The 25,990-nt window shown below is 38.4% G+C and overlaps 1 protein-coding gene across 2 annotated transcripts in view; it reads right to left on the reverse strand.

The window, feature by feature from the left end:
• The window catches only part of trh (PAS domain-containing protein trachealess), a 249,941-nt gene that overhangs the window by 121,959 nt on the left and 101,992 nt on the right, over positions 1 to 25,990 (reverse strand). For both annotated transcript variants that reach the window (XM_073981560.1, XM_073981561.1), the window contains exon 2: positions 697 to 729. In XM_073981560.1, the coding sequence (XP_073837661.1) occupies positions 697 to 729 (33 nt within the window). The remainder of the gene's footprint in view (positions 1 to 696; positions 730 to 25,990) is intronic.

Below are 25,990 nucleotides of genomic sequence, written 5' to 3' on the forward strand. Positions count from 1 at the left end.
AATATAGAAAAAGAAACAATAACAGATTTGTATTAAAAGTTGTTGAACAGCAGCAGTACATTTCATATTTCTTCTTAGTAGCCGTAACTTGGTCTCAGCTGGTTTTTCTTCGATTTTCTTGCGTAGCACAAATGAAAAAATCTGTTGGAAAAAATGTTGAATGTTTTCTTGTGTTGTATTGGTTTTTTTGTTTGTTTCATTCATGCCATCAGTAGTTGTTGCTTATTCGATCGATCGTTGGTCGATCGAACAAATCCGACTGAGAAAAGTGCAAGAAAAACTTAAAATGCATTTTTGATATAAATTTAATAATGCGGTAAATGTGTTGCGGTGTTAGCAAGAATTAGCACAACGACAACAAAAACAAGCAATGTGTTTAGTCGACTGTTGTTGTTATTGTTGTTAAGCAACAAATAACAGATTCGCGTATCTTTGGCATTATTAAATATGCACATAATAAATTATTAATCGATTGCAAGAGAACCAACCAGCAGCAACCAATTGCAGCAGAAAAGAACCACTGAATCTTAAAGAAAACAAAAAATGAATAGAAGTAACAAATTCTTCTTCTTCTTGTGTTTAATGCTGCATGAAACGCATCGAACGGTATTTGTGGTGATATGGGACGGTGTGTACGTACGGTCATGCAATTCAGTATGTAATTACATGAGGTTGTTGAGAGTAATGAGAACTTACCTATCACCCCAGCAAAGCGCATCTTCACGGTATCTGAAAAAAGTAAAATAAATTATATATTAACTTTTTTTGATTAACTCAATAAGAAGTTTTAGAGAAATATTTTCCATAAATATACCTAGAAGAGGAAATCCCAGACCCTGGTGAAGAGGAAGACGGCTGCAGAGACTGCCAAGAAGATACAGTCTTAAGCTAAAGAAGTCGAAAGCACTGTAGGTGCGAACTCTGTTATGCAGAAAACGACACCAGTAGAAGTTCTGACAGACTAAAATGCTCAACGAAAACTATTGCACCACAACTCCTTGGAAAGGCGACAAACTTAAGCTGGTATGATAATTTTTTCGCCGGATTAAATCGTCGGTGGACATAAAGGATGTGGAACTAAGCTCGAGACAGAGCGCCAAGTCGACCCTTTTACAAACAAAATAAGACGTTGATCTTGATCAGTCTGCAAAGACTACAGGCATGGCTGAGGGTATTAACTCAGCATTAATGCTAACGAGGGTATAGATTGTATACACTTCCATACGGGCAAAATGTGTCACATCGAAATAATGGTGTTAGACCCCAGTTATGTTTGGAGTTGATTTAGCAAACAAAGTCCGTCTGTCTAGCTGGTTTGAGCGCACGATAACACCCGAACGGATGAACCGATTTGGCCCAAAATTTCGCCTTTAAGTTCGAAGATGAGCCATATCGGTCCACTCCCAACGGCACCTCCCGCATAAAAGTTAAAAAATGTTCGGAAAAATTGTGCTCACCATAACTCTTGAAGGGAGTAGCCGATTTTATCTATACTTTGCATATCGTGAAATTTTTACCAGATATAGATGAGATTCAAATATGTATTCAATCGGTTCACTCTTTCGGGTACATCCCACACAAAAATTCGGATTAGTTCAGCTTAAGACCTGCTCTCGAATCGCTTTGATTTTTGCTGTAACAACTTGTATTCACTGCCCCCCATATGACTGTACAAGTTTTTCTGGGGCAAGTCCATACTTCCTGAGGAAAAAGCTAGAAAGTTGTAAGAACCCTTGTGGCACCATGTGTAGCGGCTGGAGCGCACAATAACTCTCGAACTGATCAACAGATTTGGTCAATTTCCGGGCCACACAATTCTGAAACCCTCCTTAATACACAATTTTTGGGTGAAAAGGGTTTTGGTTTTGTAGTCAGTATTCGATCTGTCCGTAGATGAAATTTTCAATTCACACAGGCTGAGGGTATATCTCTGTCGGCAAAGTCGACTGATACTTTCTTACTTGTTACAGTCGAAACTCTGCCTTATTCACAACTGGGAAGGCGTGGATGAGGAACCAAGAGTAAAAGCGAGGGCATCATACCTCTAAGCATCAGTGATGAGGGAAAATCCTATGACGGCCGGTTCAATGCACCGGATATATTCGGAAGAATCTTCGACCAGGGACCGCCACCTATATAACTGTGTGTTTGTGTTCTTATATATTTTTTCCACTAGCAATATATCCCAGAATGCATGCTCCGATCTCTTTTGTTCCGTGACGGCATAGAGAAGAACCCAGGATCATGGATCTGTTCCATTTGCCAGATTCGCATCCATCGCACATCATCATAGGTACGATGTAATGATTGTGAGGAGACATTTCGAGGGTGACCCGAGCAGCAGCCGTCTCTAGGATTACTGGGATAAGAGTTACTTTGCTGCGCCAGAACATCTCTCAGCGTGCATCCAATTTCGTCGTCTGGATTACAAAACACTCCGCAGTCTCCCCAATAATAACATACGCAGCATCTAACACCACATGCTATTGTTCAGCCACCCGGAAGTGCACCGTTCCAAACTCAACGGTCTCCGCAATAAAGTCAGCGAAGTTGTAGACTTTATGAGAAGGATCCAGGAAACAAAACTCATAATCACCTGTAGCTTGCAATGTTGGGATGCTTACAAGGTTTTGCGAAAGTATCGTACAAGAAGGGGAGGAGGATGACTTGCCTTCCTTATGGTCTGTCAAGTACAGACCTACCTCGCTTGAGCTTGAGCCGGGGTAGATGTTGCTTAATGTGAATATACCGTCGATTAATAGCTGTGCCCTGCGTGATATGCCTGTTATTTGATCATTGGAAGGCAATTACTTTTTGGTGCCAGGGGACTTCAATGCTCATCATAAGGTTTGGCATTCTGTCCTATGCAATAACAACAAATTGATAGCTCCGCATTTTGCACGGTAAACGAAGGGATGCCAGACCCCCAAGTTTGCCAGACATCACCATTGCATCACAATGCATTCCCAGCAAAATGTTCGATGCCAAAGATGCTATTCAAGAATGGGTGCAAGTGAAATGGAATGTCATTTTTTCAGCATTTTCACTCATTCTTTTTACAAGAGCGTGACCCCCAAAAGATGCAATTCATTTTCAGATCCTAAGCATGTCATCTTTACTAACTCGATGGAATGGCTTTTTCAACAATTCTTTGGCATGGCATCTATACCAATCCTTTGGCATGCCATCTTAACCAATTCCCAAGAATAGCATTTTCACTAATCTTTGGCATGTCATTTTCACCAACCCTTTGGCATGTAATTTTCACGTATTGTTCGGAAAATGGAAAATGCTGTATTGAAAAATGATTTTCATCTTTTTATTTTATTAATTCAAAGGAATTAATGAAATAACAATAATTTATTTATCATCATAAAGTTTACATCAATAATTGCAGTTTCTTCTCGTTAGTGTAACAGTTGTTAATATATTTGTATTCTCATTTTTCTGCTTAATCTAATGTTTTGTAACCACAAAGCTGCAAACTTAAGTTTCTTAGCAGGATTGGTATGGCAATTGAAAAGGAGCAGTGCGTCGTGGGGGCCTGTGCTGTATGCTGGGCAGATATTTTCCACGGTGTCATCAGTACTTGCCCTATAGGAATTTTGACGTCTGCACCATCCCGAGCGTATTGACCCAAAACTAATCTGGTTTGTCCTGACAGCTGGCGCTTCTCAGCTGCGATAGATGGTAGATGTTCTCCAAGGACCGCATTCACACGACAACTGTTTACTGCATCTGCGACTGCATTCGTGTGAATGCTACTTAAACCTGATTGAAAGGCTTGTTGATCTAGAGCAAACCCGTTCGTTGGTATTGATATGGTTACGAAGTTTTTCGGCAAATCACACACACGCGACCCGAACGCAAAGTAAGAGAGCAAATGTTTTGATTTTTTTACTTCAGTCTTGTACTGAATGTCATGCAAGCAAGTTGATGTTTTTTTGGGTGCACTGAAAATATTTTGCAGTTGTACAGCAAATATGTGGAGGGAAGAATTTGAAAATGATTTTTTGTTTTGTATTAATATTTTTAATGACGCAGAATGCCTCGTCTGCAATGCATCAATAAAAAATGTATGTATGCTTAGAAAGTCTTAAAAAATCATTTTTATATACAATTTGTTTTTTCTCTCAAAAAAATTAACATATGAAGAAAAATACTTTTCAAATTATGAAGTTATTTATATTATTTTTAATTTAAGTCATACAAAGCGAACGCGCCAACAATATATTTTTCATTTCACACTCAATATGAAAATCATCACCCTGTTCTGTCAGTGTAATTTTACCCACACATAAACAATTTAAGCGCTGGCTCTTCTTGGTCGGCTATGATCTAGAGGTTCTCTCTTGTAACGTTAGACTTCTCTTTCTAGATTATGAGCACGGCTTGCTCTGAGTGAGTCCTCTGCTAATATGGAGATGGCCTTCAGCGCAGTTGTTGTGCTGCTTACGGATCCTATGCTATTGATCGGCAACTGGATGGAAGAACTATAGCCACAAGGGTCCTTGCTACGGGCGACAAAAGCGAAATCGGTTTGTAAGATTCACCTTTGCTGGCATCCTTTTCGGGCTTCAGTAGCTGGCCTATTTTCCAGACTTCGGGAACGATGTGTTTGGCAAGCGACAGGTTGTAAATTTAAGTGAGAAACTTGACTTCCGGCCATCCCAGCTGTTGCAGTCTAAACACCGCCGATGCACGCAACAGAGTTTACTTCCTCCGCAACAGGTTTTGATTCACCTTACAAAAGGATTTTACTTCCCATCAGTGCAGTGTAGATTTCGACATTGACTCCAACTGTAGATTACTATTTCGTGAATTTTATTTTACAACGTTTTGGAAATGTTTGTTGTTTTGTAGGGATCTACAAATCGACTTTTTGAGCGGGGTTCTCTAGTGCAGGCAAGGAAACTTTTATAATTGGTCTGTTCCTTTACTTTTAAAAATGGTAATTGTTGCAAAAATGGTAAAAGTGGTGAAATGCTCTCATAGCATACAATTTATGCTTTTAAAAGTAAGGAAACACTTTGCGGGTAAAAACTGGTAACCTCAGGCACGTAAAGGAACACGACTAATACCAAAGATGATTGGGACTTCCTAGCATAATAAATCTTACATTGCTTTAAACGTACATATTTAGATAAATAAAAGAATATCTACATGTGTAAAAATAAAAACACAAAATTCATCTCTATTGGATCGATGGAATGGGTTCAAATGCTAAGGAAAAGATCGGATCTATCACGACTTCCTTTGAATTGGTTCAAATGCTGATGAAACGATCGGATCTTTCACGACTTCCTTCGAATGGGTTCAAATGCTGATGAAAAGATCGGATCTTTCACGACTTCATTTGAACCAATGCAAAAGATCCAGTGAAATCATGGCATCTCATGGAACCACTTCCATAAAATTTTGCTGGGTTGTGACCATTGTGGCAACCGGTCTGATAAATAGCGTGTCTTGGCAATCCGTCATTTCCCTTGGCTCTTCTGATCATCGTCTACGTGAACAGACACGTTTTTTCAACATGAAAGCGGCAATTTTCGCGGAAAGCCTGTTCTCGCTTGAGCTTAATTTTAGTAACACATACATGGAATGTATGGCGGTAGTAGTAATGTGTGGTACTGCCGCGGTAGAGCTGCTTAATGTGTATATACCGCCGTTGAGTAGTTGTGCTCTGCATTATATGCCCGATAGTAGTTCGCTTTTAGAGGGCAATAACAGTCTGGTGCTATGGGACGTCAATGCCCATCAAGAGCTTTGGTATTCCGTTTTAGGTAATGAGCAGAGCGGTACAGCGCTGACCAAACAAAATGATAGTTACACGTTTTGCCACAGCTCACCAGATATCACCATTGTGGCAGCAGGTGTGATAAATGACGTTGACGTTTGAAGAGGATTGGCTATGTGAACAAATATGTTATTCGTATTCGCATCAAACTTCAGATTGTCCTCGCCAACATCAGCATGGATTCCGAGAAATACACTGTATCGCAATAGCATTACATATACGCATATCAGCTGAGAACCGTCAGATATATGTGAATGTGCCTGTCTTTTGTGGAATTTATAAATAAGAAGTCTAACAGCCTGTTTCACTATGTCGAACGAAAGTGAATACGAAAGTAAAACAACTAAACTCGTGTATGATTTTTAAATTTTGTAGTTGTTTTAATGCAAGCACAAAGTCAATATTGCCACGAAAGCCAAAGTTTAGGTGTTTTTCGTTCGCAATCATTTTCTTGCGACATAGTGAGACAGGCCCTAAGACCCGTAGAATGAAACAGGTAGTTCCCCAAGGCGGGTGATATCTCTGGAACTATTTAACCACTATCTTATCCCTAAGAATAATTGCATAATGTTTTTGTTCGTTTTAAACAAATATTTATGTGGGTATAAAAATTTCGAAACATACGAAATTAATTTATAATTGGTGAATATGAAATTTTTTAATTCAACTCAATTTGTAGGGTAATCAGCTTTGGGGACATACCGCATATTTCTCATTTTGTTTAATTTGCTGGATGGGTTTATCGACCTGTTTATCGATGCAGAGTCTGCGGAAAAGGGAACTGATGAAGTTGTTTGGTGACAACTGAAACTATAGTGTCTCAGAAATCTCATTTCATATCCACTGTAATACATTTTGTTGTCATTCAAATGTTTGAATACAACGAAATATGGACTCGAGCTGAAATAAACACAAAGATTAAAAAAATAGTTAAAAAAAATCACTCAGCATTTTTTAATTTACGTTTCTGTTTCATCAAACTATGAATGGCGCCAAAATATGTTCTCGTACGATTTACTTCCACATCGGCAATGTTGCTAGTTAGTAATTAACAAGCGTTTAAAAGCCACAGTGGAGGGTTACTAACCCATCACAACAGAGTTCCGGGAAGTTAACCAAATCGCATCCTAATAAAAAACTCCGCTTTGTTATTAACGGCAACATTATGTATCGATTGATCTATCGACAGAAATTCAATCAAATTGTTTGATATCGCTTCACATCCTCTTTTCTATACATATTATTGCTTTTGTTGTTGTTGGTGGTGTTATTGTTGGGTTTGTATATTCTTGTTAGAGAAATTGTTTTTTGGAGAAGAATAAAAATTAACTTTAATAATTGCTTTTTTGTCTGGCATGTGTTTATGGTTTCCATAGTTGTTGTTGTTTCAAATTCATTCAATCTCCCTTGAGTGGTGCCCGTTCGTTGATTGTTAAGTAAACTTATAATCAAATCTTATAAAAAAGAAAATTGGTCAACTAACAAATATGAGTTTTGTTTCGCGAAAGGTTTAATAGCCGCAGCGTAAAAAATAAACCGAAATATTGTCTCTTTCATATAAAAGTAAATTGTGGTTTCTTTGTTTTGTAGTTGTTTTCTTCGGGTGCACCCTACATGCTATATGTGACGGGAATGCAAGGAGACATACCGGTATGTGAAGATATTAACCAACAGGACTCTTCTTATGCGTTATTTTCAGCTTCGTAATAAACGAAATACTTGTGTCTTACGACCAACTGAAAACTAACTTGTTGGTTTATGCTAATGATTTTGTGTAATCTTATATATGGTGCTCTAGTACAAATTTCAGGCTGAGCCCATGGCAATGTTCTTGTATTGAACTCGGAGCAGAGGGAAGTCGTACTATGCACAAAAAAGCGCAAGATTCCTTTTTCCAGAAAGGATTTATTGGGCTCTACACTTGCCACAACTTCATTGTAAAGTAATTCACTGGTTGTACGTAATCGTGGTTCTGCCCATCTTAACCTATGGACGACTTGTTTGGTGACACGTACTTTGAAACATGTAAAACAGTATCAGTCGACTTTGCCGACAGAGATATACCCTCAGCCAATGTGAATTGGGTTTAGGATCTTTTCAGAATTTTGTGGTCCTCTTTGGACATAGTCATTTCAGTGGTTCATCGTAGATCTTTTGGACCAGTATGGCAGGAAATATGGACATGTACACCGAAAACATATAATCGCTTTTAACAGGACCACAACGAACAGCACTAGTATGCATTTCCAAAGGATCTTCGAACAGACACAAATGTTGAATTTTTGTGGGGAAGGAGAGGATCGATATGGGCCATTTTAAAAGTTAATTTAAATTTGGACAAAATATTAGCAGATCCGTAGTTTGGACCAAATTAGTCGCCCAGTTCAAGAGATATCGCGCATACCATTTTAGTGACATTTTTTAAATATTGGTGGAAGTGCCGGAAGTTGTGGACCGATATTGCCTACCTTCGAACGGAAACTAAATTTGGACAAAATATGACGAAGGCCAAATTTTGGACAAAAACGGTTGATCTGTTCGAGAGTTATCCTGAAGATTAGTCCGTAGATCTTTCGAAAAAATTTTCTCTCAAACACGCCAAGCGCTGCCTTATCTGCTTGCGCAAGTACCCAGGCTTCGGAACCATACATCAGCACGGGTAGTATCAGTGTTTTGTAAAGCGTTATTTTTGTTTGACGAGTTGTGGCTTTGTTTTTAAACTGCTTACTTAAGCCAAAGTAGCATCTGTTGGCCAATACAATTCTTTTTACTTCACAACTGATGTCGTTTGCGGTGCTGAGGTATACTAAGTCCTTCACTACCTCAAAATTATAGGAACCAACTTCAACAATTGGTCCGATCTCAATGGACGCATTGCGCGTCGACACCATGAGCTTGGTCTTCTCGCCGTTTACCGCCAGACCCACAAAAAGGTGGTAGGTGTCGATCTGCATCTCTTGGGTCTTCTCCAGGATTTGCCGCAGGGTAAATATCTGGTCAATACTGGACTTGCTAAGTCTAAAGCCGCATTGGTATGGTCCAATTATTTCGTTGACCATCGGATTTAGTCGCTCACACAATATCCCTGACACTATCTTGTAGGCGATAGGGAGAAGTCTTATGCCCCTATAGTTGGAGCATAAAGTCTTATCTCCTTTCTTATGGACGGGACACAGGATGCTCAGGTTCCAATCGTCGGGTCCGCGCTCTTCCTGCCAGATGGAGCTAACTAGCTGATGCATACACCTTACGAGTACCAGCGTGTCGCCTCTGGTTTTAAACAGCCCGGCTGGTAGGCCATCAGCTCCTGCTGCCTTTTTATTCTTCAGCCGGTTTATTGCTGTCTTTACCTCATCTTGGCCGGGTGGTATACATTCAATACCATCTTCTGGGATTGGATCTGTGGTATCTTCGTCGACTTCGTTACTATTGGATACCAACAGTTTGGAAAAATGCTCTTTCCATATCCTTAGCACACTATCTGTATCAGTTACCAGTGCAAAATCCATCAGTTTGATGTTTCACTCTTTGGTAGAATTTTCGGACTTCATTCTGTCTCCTGTACGTCTCGATTTGTTCACACTCCCGCTACTCCATCTCTCTCCTTTTTCCTGCAGAAAAGACATTTCTCCTCTCTCCTTTTCTCCCGATACCTCTCTCCTGCGCTACGCATTGCTACTGATTGTAAAGTAGCTCTATATGCCGCATTTTTCTCTTCGGTGGCAGCACGACGCTCCTAGTCATACCATGGATTCCTTGGTGGAGGTCTCTAATTTTGCGGCTGTTTGCATGGAGTGGGCAATGTTTTGCCATTGTCCTGATATGTTATCGGGACGAGGAGTGCTTTGATTAAGCAGTTGGGCCAGTTGAGTGGAATATGCTGTGGCTATCTGTTGGGATTGCAACTTACAGATGTCCAACTTCAGTGTTGTGTCTGTTCGCACCTTGTTTGCTACGTTTAATCTGGTACGTACCTTTGCTGCAACAAGGTAGTGTTCCGAGTCTATGTTTGCACCTCGGAACGATCGTACATCCAACACGCTTGATGCATATCTTCCATCTATCACAACGCCATCAATTTGATTTCTTGTTCTTTGATCTGGCGACAGCCAGTTGCCCTTATGAATATCGATATGCTTAAATCTGGTACTGCTACCTACCATGTAGTTTGCAGTTGCAAAGTCTATCAGCCTCATATCATTGTCAGATGTTTCACTCTCCCGCCTGTTGGGCCAAAGATATTCTCCTTTTCAATTTTGCCATTAAAATCGCCTAGTATTATTTTAATGTCATGGGCAGGGCAACGGTCATAAGTTTCTTCTAATGCGGTCTAAAATATATCTTTGGTCTGTTCGTCCTTGTCTTCAGTGGGAGCATGAGCGCAAATAAAGCTGATGTTAAAGAATTTTGCATTTAATCAAATTGCAGCGAGTCTTTTATTCACTGGGGTGAAGCTGGAGACCAGATGTTTTGACCTCCGACCAACTACAAATCCGCAACCAAACTAATGCTTTGTGTCATGGCAGCCATAATACAGTGCGTCACCTTTAGGTGTTGTTGTGACACCTTTTCCGTTCCATCGAATTTCTTGTATGGCTGTAATGTCGGCCTTATACTTTTCAAGTACATCTGCCAATGCGTAAACTGCACTTTCTCTATAAAGAGTGCGAACATTCCAGGTGCAGATTCGCAGATCATGGACCTCAAAACGTTTGCGGGGTTCGTCAACTTTAGAGGGGTTTTTTTCTTTTCTTTCGTTTTTTCATTGTAGGTTATTTTTTTTGTGGGGGGCGTTACTAACCCAACGCCCAAACCCAAGTTTTTAACGTTCTTATGGGTGAACGTGCGGCACATGTTAGCTCAGTTCCCCAGGTGACACCACGGGGAGGTCAGTGTCCACTTGTCCTGTCCTTAAACCTTAGTATATTTTTCAGCATGGGACCAGCAATATGTTCCGAAATGTCTGATACGAGCTCTGTGGTCGGTGCCGGAATAGAAATGAATCCTGGGCCACCGATCTCTTGTGTTTGCCAGATCCGCATCCACCACATGCCAATATCGATGAGAGGTAATGCTAAGTATAAGCCGCCTCCAGGACTACTGCGATTGAAGTTAGGTTGCTACTTGTTGCACCAGAGCATCTCCCATCTTGTCTCAATCTTTGTCATCGAGTTCATTGCAGTCGTTGAAATTCGAAACTTGCCCGCAGTATCCCCAACAACAAGAAACGTAGCATAGTTCCTGCAATTCAATTGCAACGGTCTCTGAAACAAAGCCAGCGTAATTTTAGACTTTATGATTCGAAGAAACAACATGGTCGTCGCGATCCAGAAAACAAAGGTCTCCGTCATCTGTAGCTTGCACACCTGCCAATCCAGTACAGATGTATCTTGCTTAAGCTTTACTTTAGTGATCCGTTCATGTAATGCTTAAGGGAAATATACCGTCGTGAATAGTAGTGTCCTGCTTTATATGTCTGATAGTAGGTCGCTTTTATGGGGGTAATAACCGTCTGGTGCTTGGGGACTTCAGTGCTTACCATGCATTTGGAATTCCGTCCTAGGTAATGACCAGAAGGGTACAATGCTGGCCGAGCATTTTACACGTGAACGACAGACAGCACCATTGTTGGACTCGGTCTGATAAATGACTTATCCTGGCAACCCATCATTCACCTTTTCTCACACCATCTCCCAATCATCGTCTCTGTTATCAAACGACCCGACTTTATATCATCTAATCACCGTACCTTTCTGAACCATGGAAAAGCTGATTGGCTTTCCCTTCGTCGTAGAGTTTGGGAACTTTGTCTTGAAGTGCACACGCTAGTAGGCGAAATTTGCGAGGTACAGGATAAGGGATATTCTAAATTGACAACGGTTAAATCAATCTCGATTCCGGAAAGGAAGGATGACAGAACGGCAAGTTATAGAGAATATCGCGGATGATAGAGCGAGTAGGAGCGTGCTTTGCAACCACCACAATTTACGATGACCTAAGGACCCACAAACCTTAAGTAAAAACACGAGTGTTTACAATTTCAATGTTTATTCAGGGATGCCAATGTGGTGGTTTTCCCGCTACTTGTGGTGATTTTTGACGTGCAAAAACCACTGTTTTAGCAGGGATTTCAACTGTTTTGAGGTAAAAATCGCTACAGACCTATGGTACGTATGTGGTATATAGCGATTTTTACCCCTGAACATTTGGCACCCCTGTGTTTATTGTAAAACTCTTTGTGTTTGATATACGAGAGAAGAGAACGGCTAGTGGGAGCTGACAAAGAGCATGGAGCTATCTATGAGCTGACTGAGAGCTGGGAGCTTACTAAAAGCTGGGAGCTTGCTATGTGTTGGCAGCGTGCTAAGCGCTGAGAGCTTGCTATGAGCTGGGAGCTCGCTGAGAGCTTGCTAAGAGCTGGGAGCGTTCTAAACGCTGAGAGATTGCTATGAGCTGGGGCTAACTAGTATGGTAGACTGCGGACGAGCCAAACGTGTATTCGTACTTTGTTCGGCTGGTGATCGACCACTTGGGTGAATAAAACCAGAACACATATTCGGCTGGTTGCACGATGTGAATGAGAAATATTATTGAGTGGGATTGTTGCAAACCCTCACCTCTTATCTCACCTCCAAATATTTCTTCATCTTCAATGCAATTAGCAATAACCATAAAATTTTGTTATTTTCATCTTTTAAATCTATCCAGGATGAACATAATGGTCCAAAAGTCTACGAGTGAAGTAGTCACTGGTTGTGATGGCTGCGCCTCCTAAAATCTAACCTACCTACCTACCGTTGCCGTTAACCGTCAGCCCCTGCACTGCAAGTTTACAACTTTTTGACTTTTCAACAAATTATAATACGGACTATATCTGGTTGGGACGAATACAAATCACATACGATAGCTTTTCCATAGAATTCGAAACTCTCAAATACTTGTTGAAGAATTAAAACTTCAGAGTTAAGGTGTCTTTATAGTCTGTATTAACTCGCATTCGCACTATTCGAAAGTTTCATTCATCCATCTCTTGGTGAATCCTTCTTTTAAAATTATGATCATCACATACGTAAAGGACGTTTGTGTCCGGCAATCAAAACATGCCGTTGTTGTCGTCCTCACTAGCTACGTTAAATCATTCAAGTGTTCGCCTTGTCTTCAATAAATTCACTGAAAATTACTGTTGCCCAAAATATTGTTAAGCGAAAGTGAAGATATGAGTACGGGTGGATGGACCCAATTTTGAAAATAAAAATTGATGCGGCAAATTGTGTGTTGTATTGATTTACTGCACTACACATCGCATCTTCGATGGTCGTTTCGCCAATTCGATTTTTGTCGCAATGTTTGGTAGAAGAAGACGAGAAGTTGAAAACATTGTATGGTGGTGGCACATTGCAAATCGATTATACGCGTACCATTCAATATTTGGACGTGAACCTTTTGTTTGCTTCTTTGATTCAACTACAACAACAATTTGGCTGAGTCGAGCTTCATCACTAAGCCATAAATTCATGAGTAATTTGCAGTTATTAACACTGATCGCAACAGGAAGAGGGTAATGTAATTTGTGCTCTATTTGGTGGGAAATTGATATCGGCTGATTCCATTATTTTTTCCAATGTATAAATGCTTCAGAAATAAAGTGAACGGAAAGCCAGAATTACGTACAGAATATCTGTTCCGGGCAATGGACAAAATTTTAGCTTATCCGTGCAAAATATGCCAAAAATTTCAGATCCAGCTTGGATTTCATGGCCCCATCTAAACATTGTTAAATATTGATTTTTTTAAGCAATTCTGGGCTATATCTTTGAAACCTATGTGAATCTTCATATGACCTCTGAAGCAAATTTGTAGATAAGGGCAATAATAAAATATTTGAAGAAATAATGAACTCGAAAAACTACATTTGTTGCTTCAAGTTTTATAAAATATCGAAAATTTCCATAATTTGTATACATTTCGCACCATATCTCCAAAACCGTTAACTTTTTCTTAATGTTTGTCTCTTTCACGTTGTTTCCAGTATATTTTCAACGGCGATTTAATAAATATGTCAATAATGAAATGAAATCCGAAATGCGAGAATAAACCGTTGGTCTGAACTGTGTTTGAAATGTAAAAGATATGATGCAAAATACGGCTGAAATAACATGAAGTAAGCATTTTAGAGTTTCAGAATGTTCTGAAGAATTGCTGAGAAATTTATTTGAAAGATTTTTGAAAGAGGTTACTTGGTTCAACTCCCAATAGTTTAGCTAATATTGACCAGAAATTCAGCAATTATGTAATTTTTTTATATTTTATTGATTTTGATGTCCTAGATGGCGTTTTTCGTATGTGGTCTTTTCAAAATATATGTTCTACTAGATTAGGGCTACAATATTACCAAAGACAGCAAGGCCAAATACCTAATCGTTTCCGAGTTAAAGGCCTTATAAATTCAAAAACGGTTTAGATGAGGCCATAAAATCTGAATTGTATCTGACAGGACAAAACCCTACTAGGGTTTTTGTAGTCTCAATATGTACTTTGAAAAAATTCATACTAGAAGTTGTTTGCATTTTCAGTGTTGCATAGTGATATGCAGCACACAATTCCCGATTTTCAGTTACTAGTTCTGGATGGAATTGCATTAGATCAGATATACATATATAGACGGATTCAAGATGGAGGAAGGCAATGGTTGTTTTTGTAACAGTGCACAGTGTCCGATTTTTCAAAAAACCTGGCCAAAAATCGGAAAAAATTTATCAATTTACACTAAAAATGGTCAGATATTGTTTATAGGATCCCAGTGCGTGTAGTTATGAAAAAATACATACATTTCTTGTTTAATAAGTGGGTAAAATGCAGGTCGAAGTGACCCTATTTGGAACTTTTTTTTTTCAATATTTAAGTTGTTTATAAATCTATGATAATATGCAAAATAAACAACGGTTATTAAATATTTTCTTTTTGTAATTGTAATGAAAGGTATGTGCAACGTATTTAAGATGTTCAATGTCGCCAATGAATTGTGCGTTCTTTAATAACACTGGTCAACAGGACTTTTGTTTCAACCGAAGTTGCAGTTGTTTCTAGATGAAATCGGCGAGTTATTTTCAAATCCGGTCCCGGTTTTTCTCCAGCAGCTCTTGTTTTTGAGATATAGCTCAAAATCGGTTTTTACGAGTTTAACCCAGACTTTCGTTATTTTCGGATACAAACAAATATTTTTTGTGGGTTTTTCGACATTAATATATTAAGGAGATATTGTACGCTCGATACAAATCGTTTTTGAAATAGTTATGGTGAGTATATATCAAAAAAATATAGAAAATATACGACGGACCTTGTAAAAATTGCTTATTTTGAGTACTTTAAGCTGTAATTACGTCATCGGGGGAAGTCATAGGATCTTCGTATGGTACTCCGGATATGCTTAGGGTGTCTACTATATAGTCCAGTATTCAAATGTATAATATAAAGTTCATAGTCCCCATGATTCGGCCATAACCTAAAAATCGCCATGAAGACTAGGGATATAACCGTGCCGTGTAGAGCATGGAAAACTATTATGAAATACGGTGTCAATTTTTCTCTACCGCGAAAAAAGTTTCCGCACCAAATGCATTGAAGTTCTGTAATGCATTTTTTAATTTTATCTGTCATAACAACATATTTGCTTTTCATTAAAATTTTTATTTTTTTGTACTCTAATTTAAAATCATTATCAAAGCGTTCTGGACCAATTTGTTCTAAAATCGCGCCATTTCGGACCATCTTAGGATTTTTTGACACTATTGCAATTTTTGGTTTTTCTTTATAAACTCGTGAATTTTATGTTTATATTTTTTTAACCTATCGGACAAGAGAATATGGAGTCATTTGCAACTAATTCGCGAAAGTTATAGGCTGTTTTTGTTGACTTTGCCTGTGAGAATTGTATTTTTTTCTATAAATATTTATTCAAACAAAGCAAATTTAAAATTATAAGTAGAAATAGCATCAAAAGGGTTTTAGTAATCAAAGTTGGTGCGGAGACTCTTTTCACCGAATCGATCTTTGAAAAGCGTTTTCATTATTAGGACAAAATTCCCCGCATGGTACTGGTGTTGTATTTTTGTAGAAAACAAGTAAGATTCTCACAAGCAAAGTCAACAAAAACAGCCTGTAACTTTCGCGAATTCGTTGCAAATGACCCCATATTCCCTGGTCCGATAGGTGAAAAAAATATAAACATAAAATTCACGAGTTTATAAAGAAAAACCAAAAATTGCAATAGTGTCAAAAGTTTCTAATATGCTCCGAAATGGCGCGATTTGAGAAGAAATTGGTCCAGAACGCTTTGATAATGATTTTAAATTAGATTACAAAAAAATAAAAATTTTAATGAAAAGCAAATATGTTGTTATGACAGATAAAATTAAAAAATGCATTACAGAACTTCAATGTATTTGGTGCGGAAACTTTTTTCGCGGTAGAGAAAAATTGACACCGTATTTCATAATAGTTTTCCATGCTCTACACGGCTATGTGGTGGTATTTTTTTTGGTTATAGCCCTAATGAAGACTGCTAAAGGGAAATAATTTACCAGTGATATTACCACATAAGCCATTTACTTTTCAATGGCAGTCTTCATGATGATTTTAAGGTTATGGTCGAATCATGGGCGGTATGAACTTTATATTATATATTTGAATACTGGACAATATAGTAGACACCCTAAGCATATCCGCATTGCCATATGAAGATCCTATGACTTCCCCCGATGACGTAATTATAGCTTAAAATACTCAAAATAAGCAATTTTTACAAGGTCCGTCGTATATTTTCTATATTTGTTTGATATATACTCACCATAACAATTTCAAAAAAGATTTGTATCGAGCGTACGAAATCTACTTAATATATTAATGTCGAAAAACCCACAAAAAATATTTGTTTATATACGCAAATAACGAAAGTCTGGGTTAAACTCGTAAAAACCGATTTTGAGCTATATCTCAAAAACAAGAGCTGATGGAGAAAAACCGGCACCGGATTTGAAAATAACTCGCCGATTTCATCTAGAAACAACTGCAACTTCGTCTGAAACATTCAACTTTTTCAATTTTGTTGAGCAGTGTAATTGATGTCCGTACTTGTTAATTTTTTTCAAGATCAATTTTCACAATAGATTATGAAAATAGTTATGAGTAAGATCGAGTTGGGCCGTGTAATTGATCATTTCATAAAAATAGAAGGGTTTTTTACCAATTTTCATCGAAACATTCTGCACATATTTGCACTTTTTGTTTTTATGTGATATTTTGTCTTGCTGGTATGTACAGATTTTCTTTCATTCAGAATGTCGGAATATAGTATAGGGTCACTTTCTGGCGTTTGGGTATAATTTGGAGTTTTGGTATATTCTAAGACCTATAGTAAAATTTTATGGCGAACAAATTTCTAGAATATTTTGGTCTGATCCGATCACATTTTATAGGAGATTTTAAAGATTTGTGGAAAAACGGACCTTTTATGACTCGCACGAGGGTTAATTTTTTTAAGAAAAATATTCCTCGCATTCTTGTCAGTATAGTTACCAAAGACATTATACACATAAAGTGCAAGGATTCCAAGTGATCTTAACGCAAATATTTCCAAAACTGTAGAAATGGTGGAAGCTTCCAACCCTATTTTAGTTTCTTGGTTTTTTTGGCAAAATTGATACCGATATTTTCTTGGTATGTAATGCAAATAGAGATTTCTTTTCTTTGGTAACTTATAGTGAAATTTAGCAGAGAACATTTTTGTCTTTGACGGCATTCTTCTAAAATGATGCTTTGTATGACAATTTTGCCAAAACTCACATGAAGTATGCCCTTAACCCTAAAATGTGTTTATAATTTTGTATATTTCTGGAGTTTAGGTAAGGTATAGAGTTTTGGTGTATTTTAGGACCCATAGTAAAAATTGATGGCGAACAAATTTGTAGAATATTTTGATCCGATAAGATCACATTTTATAGGAGGAGGGACCAAAAAGACCCCTTAAATGACCGCCTGAGGGTTAAATAATATCAAAAATGTAATCAGCGGCCCGAAAAACATAAGAACCAAAGGTTAGGTCAAAATCCATTCATTTTTAGAGTTTTGGCCAGGTTTTTCGGAAAATCGGACGCTGTGTAGTGTTTTATTTTATGTTGTAAGTTAATTTTCTGCCTAATCTAGCTCTGAGTCTATCTCCAGCTCTAAGAATGCGGCTGCTTGGACGGGATGTAACCATAAATCTACTGGAGTTAATTGAGCAGGTTTGACAGAGCAGTTGAAAAGGTACAGTGTATTGTGTGGGTCTCTGCCACATGCTGGGCAGATGTTTTGCACTGTGTTATCGATCCTTGCTCTATAGGAATTTAGACGGCTGCACCAATCCGGAGCGTAGTTGAGCCAAAACTACTCTGGTTCGTCGTGGCAGCTGACGCTCCTCTGCTGATGTTCTCCGAGGACCGCATTTACACGATAGTTGTTTATGGAATCTGCGAATGCTATTTAAACCTGCTTGATAGGCCTGTTGATCTTGCGGTCCTCTCTTTCTAGATCATGAAGATCCCTCTAGACATATCTGGGTGAGGGAGTCCTATCTGCGATATATTGGTCCGGATGCCTCTCATGTTAACATCCGATCAAGTTCTGCAACGAAAGCATGCCATTGTGTTCCTGTACTGGAAAAATCTTTGTATCCTCATGTATATGGTTCACGGAAGACATGGAGAGACACCCTGTTGCAGTTCTCAGGACGGCATTCAGGCAGGTTTTAATATTTTTCCATCGCGTTGCATTTGTAATCGCGAACAATACTGGCGCCGCATAGCTTACCCCAGACCGACCTATGGCGTTATACATGGTCAACAAGGTTTCTTAATCTGCATCCCAAGTGATGTCGGCTAGGAACTTGAGAACCTTGTTCCTAAATCGCAGCTTCTCGCAGATATCTAAGTAATGCGAGGATGACATGAACATGCTGTCAAATGTGCATTTTGGGGTAGCTTGTGTACGGAATTCTGCTACCATCAACCATGATATTCAACTCTGTTCTCACCTCTGCCATCTATGTGGTGGCCGTAGAGTTAGTGGCGGATATTTGAATATTCATATTGCTATGATCAGTCAAATAAAAGTTCAGAGTCTTTAACAAATCACATCAGGGAAAATACCTGACGCCAAGATCGTACAATCATCTGCAGACAGAAGAGGTAGATGGTAAAAAGTTCCGAAGATATCACCCCACCTTAGAGAACTCCCTGTCTCATTTCCTTAATTCCCCGTACTAATGGCTTCTACACAAATAGTTGTTAATTACACTGTACAACAAAATTGAACTTTTAATACCCTACACCACTATGTGGGGAGGGTATTATAAGTTGGTTTTGTCCAAAAAGTTTGTAACGCATCGAAATAATGGTCGTAGACCCATACTTATATATACCAAAATGAATGTCTCGACGAGCTGAGTCGATCTGGCTATGTGTGTTCGTCCGTCCGTCTGTCCATCTAAACCTTGTAATCACGCTACAGGTCGCAATTTTGATCGGATCGTCATGAAACTTTGGATGTTGATGGGGGTCCCGGAGGGGAAGAAGCCTATTGATTTTGGTGATGGTCGGATAATATTTAGGGTCGGAATGGGCAAAAACTTATGTGGATAAAAAGACAACGTTTTTTTCCAAAGCGAATATCTCAGATTCTATACGGGGTATACCAAAAGCAAAACATGACAATAAAAGTAGAAAATATCACCTTTCTAATGATGTAAAGTAGGTTCTCGTAGGTGATCAAACAACGAAGATATCACAATAGTCGCAAATAAAACCCAAATTTTCATTTTTGCGATTTTAATTATAATGAAGAATATCACAGCTTTGGTTGGGGACTTTCCAAAAGCAAAGCCTGGCTATGAAAGTAGAAGTTCCCATCTTTACAATGATGTAAACTAGGTCGGCGTAGGTAACCAAATAACGGAGATATCGCAATAGTCGGTAATACATCCCATTTTTCCACTTTTTTGAAAATCACGCTACAGGTCTCAATTTTGATCGGATCGTCACGAAATTTTGAGGGTTAATGGGGGTCACACAGATGAAGAAGCCTATTGATTTTGGTGATGATCGGATAATATTTAGGGGTCGTAATGGGCAAAAAGCTTATTTGGAGAAAAAGACAACGTTTTTTTCCTAAGCGAATATCTCAGCTTCAATATGGGGTATACCGAAAGTAGAACCTGGCCATGAAAGTAGAAATATCACCTTTCTAATGATGTAAAGTAGGTTCTCGCAGGTGATCAAACAACGAATATATCGCAATAGCCGCTAATAGAACCCAACTTTATATTTTTTGCGATTTAAATAATATTGACAAATATCACAGCTTCGGTTGGGGATCTTCCAAAAACAAAGTCTGACTATGAAAGTAGAAAATCCCATCTTTACAGTGATGCAAAGTAGGTTGGCGTAGGTGGCCACATAACGGAGAGATCACAATAGTCGGCAATACATCCCATTTTTTCATTTTTTTTGAAATCACGCTACAGGTCGCAATTTTTATCGGATCGTGAAGAAATTTTGGGGGATTTTGGTGATGGTCGGATAATATTCAGGGGTCGGAATGGGCAAAAAACTTATTTGGAGAAAAAGTCAACGTTTTATTTCAAAGCGAATATCTCCGCTTCTAAAAGGGGTATATCAAAAGCAAAACCTGCTAATGAAAGTAGAAAATATCACCTTTGCAACGATGTTACGTAGGTTGTCGTAGCTGGTCAAACAACGAAGATATCGCAATAGCCGCTAATAGAACCCAACTTTTAATTTTTGCGATTTTAATAATAATGACGAATATCACAGCTTTGGTTCGGGACCTTCCAAAAGCAAAGTCTGGCAATGAAAGTAAAAAATCCCATCATTACAATGATGTAAAGCAGGTTGGTGTAGGTATCCAAATAACGGAGATATCGCAATAGTCGGTAATACATCACATGTTTCCACTTTTTTGGAAATCACGCTACAGGTCGCAATTTTAATTGGATCGTCACGAAATTTTGGGTGTTATTGGGGGTCCCACAGAGGAAAAAACCTTTTGCTTTTTGATAATGGTCGGATATTATTCAGGGGTCGGAATGTGACAAACAATATTTGGAAAAAAGACCAACGTTTTATTTCAAAGTTAATATCTCCCTTCTGTAGGAGGTATATCGAAAGCAAAACCTGGCAAAGAAAGTAGAAAATATCACCTTTACAACGAAGTGAAGTAGGTTGTCATAGGTGGTCAAACAACAGAGATATCGCAATAGTCGGTAATGCATCCCTTTTTCCATTTTTGTGCAATCACACTACGAAATTTTGATCGGATCCTCACGAAATTTTGGGGGTTGATGGGGGTCTAACAGAGAAAGAAGCCTATTGATGGTTGGCATACATCCCACTTTTCCATTTTTTATTTGGGTTGTACTGTCGATGCACTTAAATGCGTTTCAAAAAAATTGACCTGTGTTAATGAAGACATTCAGAGCAAAGGCGCTAAGCTATCCCAATTTTAATATTTTGAATTTTATTAGTCAAAAGCTTATGAGCAGGGGTAGTGGTGTAGGGTATCACATAGTCGGCCCCGACCCGACTATAGCCTTGGCTCACTTGTTTTAAAATTACAAGAAACCCCGCACAGATTATGAAAGAGGACCGAAAAAAAGAAGACACGTGTATCGGCGTTTTGAAAGTTTACGTCGAGAAGTAACCTAAATAGGCGTGGCAAGTTCCGCCCATTTCTACAGGTTTTAAAATATTCGACATCAGATTCCTTGGAATATTTGCATATTAGGTATAAAGTGTCTTTGGCAATATTACTGACAACAATGCGGGGTATCTTTTTACGAAAAAATTAACCCTCATGCGAGTCACTAAAGGGGTCCTTTTGGTCCATTTCTTCAAAAACGTTTAAAAACTCCTTTAACATGAGATCGTATCAGATCAAAATATTCAACAAAATATTTTGTCATACAATTTTACTATAGGTCCCCGAATACACCAAAACTCTAAATCGTACCTAAATGCCAGGAAAAATCACGTTTTAGGGTTAATGTTGTACTTTTTCTGAGTTAATTAAGTTTTGTCCCACAAAACTTCATTCTAGATAGAAGACGTCAAAGACAAAAATATTCTCCATCAAATTTATATAAATATAAGTCGCCGAATAAATGAAATATGTATTTGCAATATATATCAAGAAAATATATACAAAAAGTTTGCCAACAATTTGAATAAATTAGTTTTGTTCTTTTTTCGGGTTGATGCATGAAAGTAACATGAAATTTAGTTTTACTCGTAGACGAAAGTCGTTAAAAGACGAAATATTCTACACAAAATTTCACTATAAGTCTCAGAACAAAATATATATCTAAGTAAAACACTTTGTTAAGAAAATGACGTTACAAAATTAGATATTATAGGTAGAAATTGTTTGTTAAACTTGTACAGCCAGTTTCTGTATGTCGAAAGAAGAATGTGTGCGAGTGAAACACGCCCGAACTTTAGTTTTCGAAATAATTTTACCTTTGCTTCAAAACAAAAAACAAATTTGAAAAACACACAAGAGTTTGGACGTGTTTCTTTCGCACACATTCTTCTTTCGAGATACAGAAACAGGCTGTTAGACTCTTAATTAAAATTTATTCCATACTGAGTCAAAATCTCCTAAAATACTTCACTTTTTGGGGATTGTGTCAATAGAAGAAATATTCAAAATCAAATTTTATTATGAGTCTCTGAACAAGGGAAATTAGTAGCTATTATATTTAACATCTCCCGAAGCTTTCGCTTTTTATATATGATTTAGGACAATATTCTACCGTTAAGGTAGTATCCTTCTTCTTTTCTGGGTTCGAGAGTGACTTAAACGTTGCCCAAGATTCACTTATTCCGGCTCCAATGTTGCAACTTAACTCCCTAACTCTGGGGTCGCTGGTGTTGGCACGACGTAGTTTATTACGCTCATTTGCAAATCCTGTCGCCTCTTCTGGGAAATTTGTTCTCACTACGGGTATTCGACCAGCAGGTGAGCGGCTGCAGCATCGATAATGCCTCGGAACGTCCTTTCTACTTACCGAACGATTAATAGTGAACTCTCTGAAACTTGGCCGATTAGCTTTCCCATGATTGATGAAAGTGCGACGTTAGGAGTTGATGGAATCAGGCTGTTTGCTGATGGGGACAATGATGGGAGATGGTCAAACACAAGAGAAACGATGGGTTGCCAGGTAACGTTATTTGTCAGACAGGGTGAGGCTCATATCTGAAGAACTGTGATACTCTCCGCTAATTTTGGTAGGGTATTTATCTGCGGGATGTATACGTTCAGCGACTATACCTTGGTAGTTCCGCACCTGGCTGCTATCCCCATACATTCCATGTACGGGTAATTAGAGCCAGGATAAAGCGAGATTGTTCTGTATTGAACAGATTGGTGTAATAGGAAGGCTAAACCCCACCTCCACTTCTGGTGTGATCCTTCCTCAGTATGTTGTAACAATCACAACGCTGTAAGCTGCAGTCGTTGTTAAGCTTGATTTCCTTCTTCCGACTCATGAAATCCACTATTTCCTTGATCTTAACTTGGAGTCCATTACAATTAAAGTGCAAAAGGTATGGATTTCAGGCAACGGCTGGTGTTAAGTGCTGCGTGTGCGGCAGCTGTTGTGGTGGCTGCGGGTTCAGCGGGGGAGTCTCGTATTCTGATGACTACGACGACTCACTGGGGGCTGTGTTCACGTAGCATGTAGCAAGATAGTCCAATGGCATTGCTATGCTGCACCAGTGTGGTCAGCGAATATAAACCCAACGCAATGGAAAATATTCAAACCTGTCCTCCAGTATAGCAACACAATGGCATGTTCTCTTTGCAACACTTGCTCGGTTGTTAGCGTGAGAGCTTCCTAATCACGATATGGAGGATAGGAGGCACCTGCCCAGGTATGTCTGGAGGAATCTTCATGATCTAGAAAGAAAGATCCAGCGTTACAAGAAAAGAACGGGGGTTCTTTTCAGCAAGCATATCAATCGGATTTGAATCGCATTCACACAGATGGAGTCGCAGATGCCATTAACAACTATCCTGTGAATGAAGCTGAAGAGCGCCAACTGTCACAACAAACCAGAGTAGTTTGGTTCAAATACGCTCGGAATGGTGCAGCCGTCTAAATTCCTATAGGCCAAAGATTGATGACACCGAGCAAAACATCTGCCCATAAAATTATGAGTTTTGTGAGGGAGGTACCCGATTGTGTTGGTGCCAGCAGGGTTTTTTCGAGTTTTTGGGCATCTTTCTCAGGAAAAATCTTTCCTGCGCACCAGTTTAGCAAAAAATTTAGCTATCTTTTCCAAGTTTTGGACCAAATCGGATCCATTCGGGATCAATCGCGCACACCAGACATGGCTAAATCGACTCAATATTGTTTGATCGGTTTCAAAGAATCTTATTATTATGGAAAAACATCGATTTTTAGGATATAAAATTCGTTTGTTTATTCTGTCAAAAACCTTGTTTGTTTGGCTAGGTTTACGACGTTTCCGACGTATGTAATACACGTCAGAAATGTATGTTCTATTTAGTGTTCCAAACAGAATTTTTTTTTATGTTTTTTTTTTTATTATTTTTTATCAGCTGTCTAATAGTAATTATTCGAACCCCACTACCAAATAGGACTTACAATTTTTGTAATTAATCGTAGTTTAATACAAAAAAAATTTCAAGAAAATCAAAGAGTACAATCATTTAAAAAATTGACTTTAGATATTAAATCGCGAAAATTGCATCCAAGCCCACTGTGCAATTTTTTTTATATTTTTTATTAGATAGCTCATAAAAAATAAAAATACTTAAAAGGGTTTTTTTCTATTCGGAGAAATATTAAAGAAATCTCTGGAACCTTTACTTAACAAAAATTCTGAAAATATACTAAAATGTTTCATCACCTCCAGCATAAAACAAAGGAAATAAAGAACCTAATTTTGAAAAAGTGTCCGATTTCACTCAGAAATCCCTATATACATTTGTTAGCCTTTTAGATTTACGCCTTTCAACCTTCTACGTCAATGATTTTTTGTCAAATTTAAATTTTTCTGTGAGTGGCCGGACTTTGTTCGGGATTTAAGACTTTCACCCTTGGATAGATTTTAAACCGGCTACGTCTCCAAATTATTTCTGTTTTGTATCATGTTTATAAAAAACGGAATCGCCGTATATTTATCTCTGTTGGCAAAGCCGAAATACACTTTTTTGTTTTAATTTTAATTAAAAACTAAAAGGAAATAAATTGTTTTGTTTCGAGAGAAATATGATGGAAACATTTCATAAATAACTTTGTTCTGGACGAGGTTGAAGCAATTTTCTTTCGGCTGGTTTACTTTGCTGGCATAGAGCTAATACAGTCCTTTAAAAGGACTATTATATTGGCATTTTTAGAATTCAAAGAAGTAAAACAGAAACTAATTAACGAATTAAAAATAGAATACAAAACAGCGGCAAGCTAATCATTCCGCAGCAGAGATTGTCAAGAATTTCAACATTCTCTCTGAATTTCTGCATAAATTCTCTACCTCACAGCATAAATGAAGTCAAGTCACTGAGAAGTAATCGATATGCTCATTTTGTGTCGACCGGCAAAAGGCTGGTGGTGACCGCAGTTGATGCTGATGATGATGGCGATTGTAATGCAGGTTTTACATGTTGGTGGAATTTTGTAATATCACTTGGACATAAAGCGAATAAAAAACAAAAAAAAAAAAAACAAAGAAAATCCTTAGCTACAGCACCAATATCATCAAAGTCGTCAGCTACTGGGGCACACAAAAGGCATTGGGTGTCCTTTTATAGGTTATATTATTGATGTTGATGCTGCAATTGCTGCTACTTTTGTTGCAACATCCCCAATGATATCCATTACCTACTTGACCATGGCCCATCATCGGCGATACCACCATTCACTTGACTCGACTACTCTGTATATGGATCGACTTATGTTGGGAGTTTTTATGCGTTCAACGATTTTTTGTTTGTGGTTGAGAGGAGAATTTTTCTTTCGTTTCTGGAAATTTGCGTTTGGTTGTCATTTGTGTAAGACACGTGTCTATCAACTGCAATCATCATCGCTGGCAGAGTCACAGAGCAGTTCGCTGTGAC

This window comes from Musca autumnalis, unplaced genomic scaffold (assembly GCF_047663935.1).
Source record: "Musca autumnalis isolate F117 unplaced genomic scaffold, ASM4766393v1 scaffold_4, whole genome shotgun sequence".
Classification (NCBI taxonomy): Eukaryota; Metazoa; Arthropoda; class Insecta; order Diptera; family Muscidae; genus Musca; species Musca autumnalis.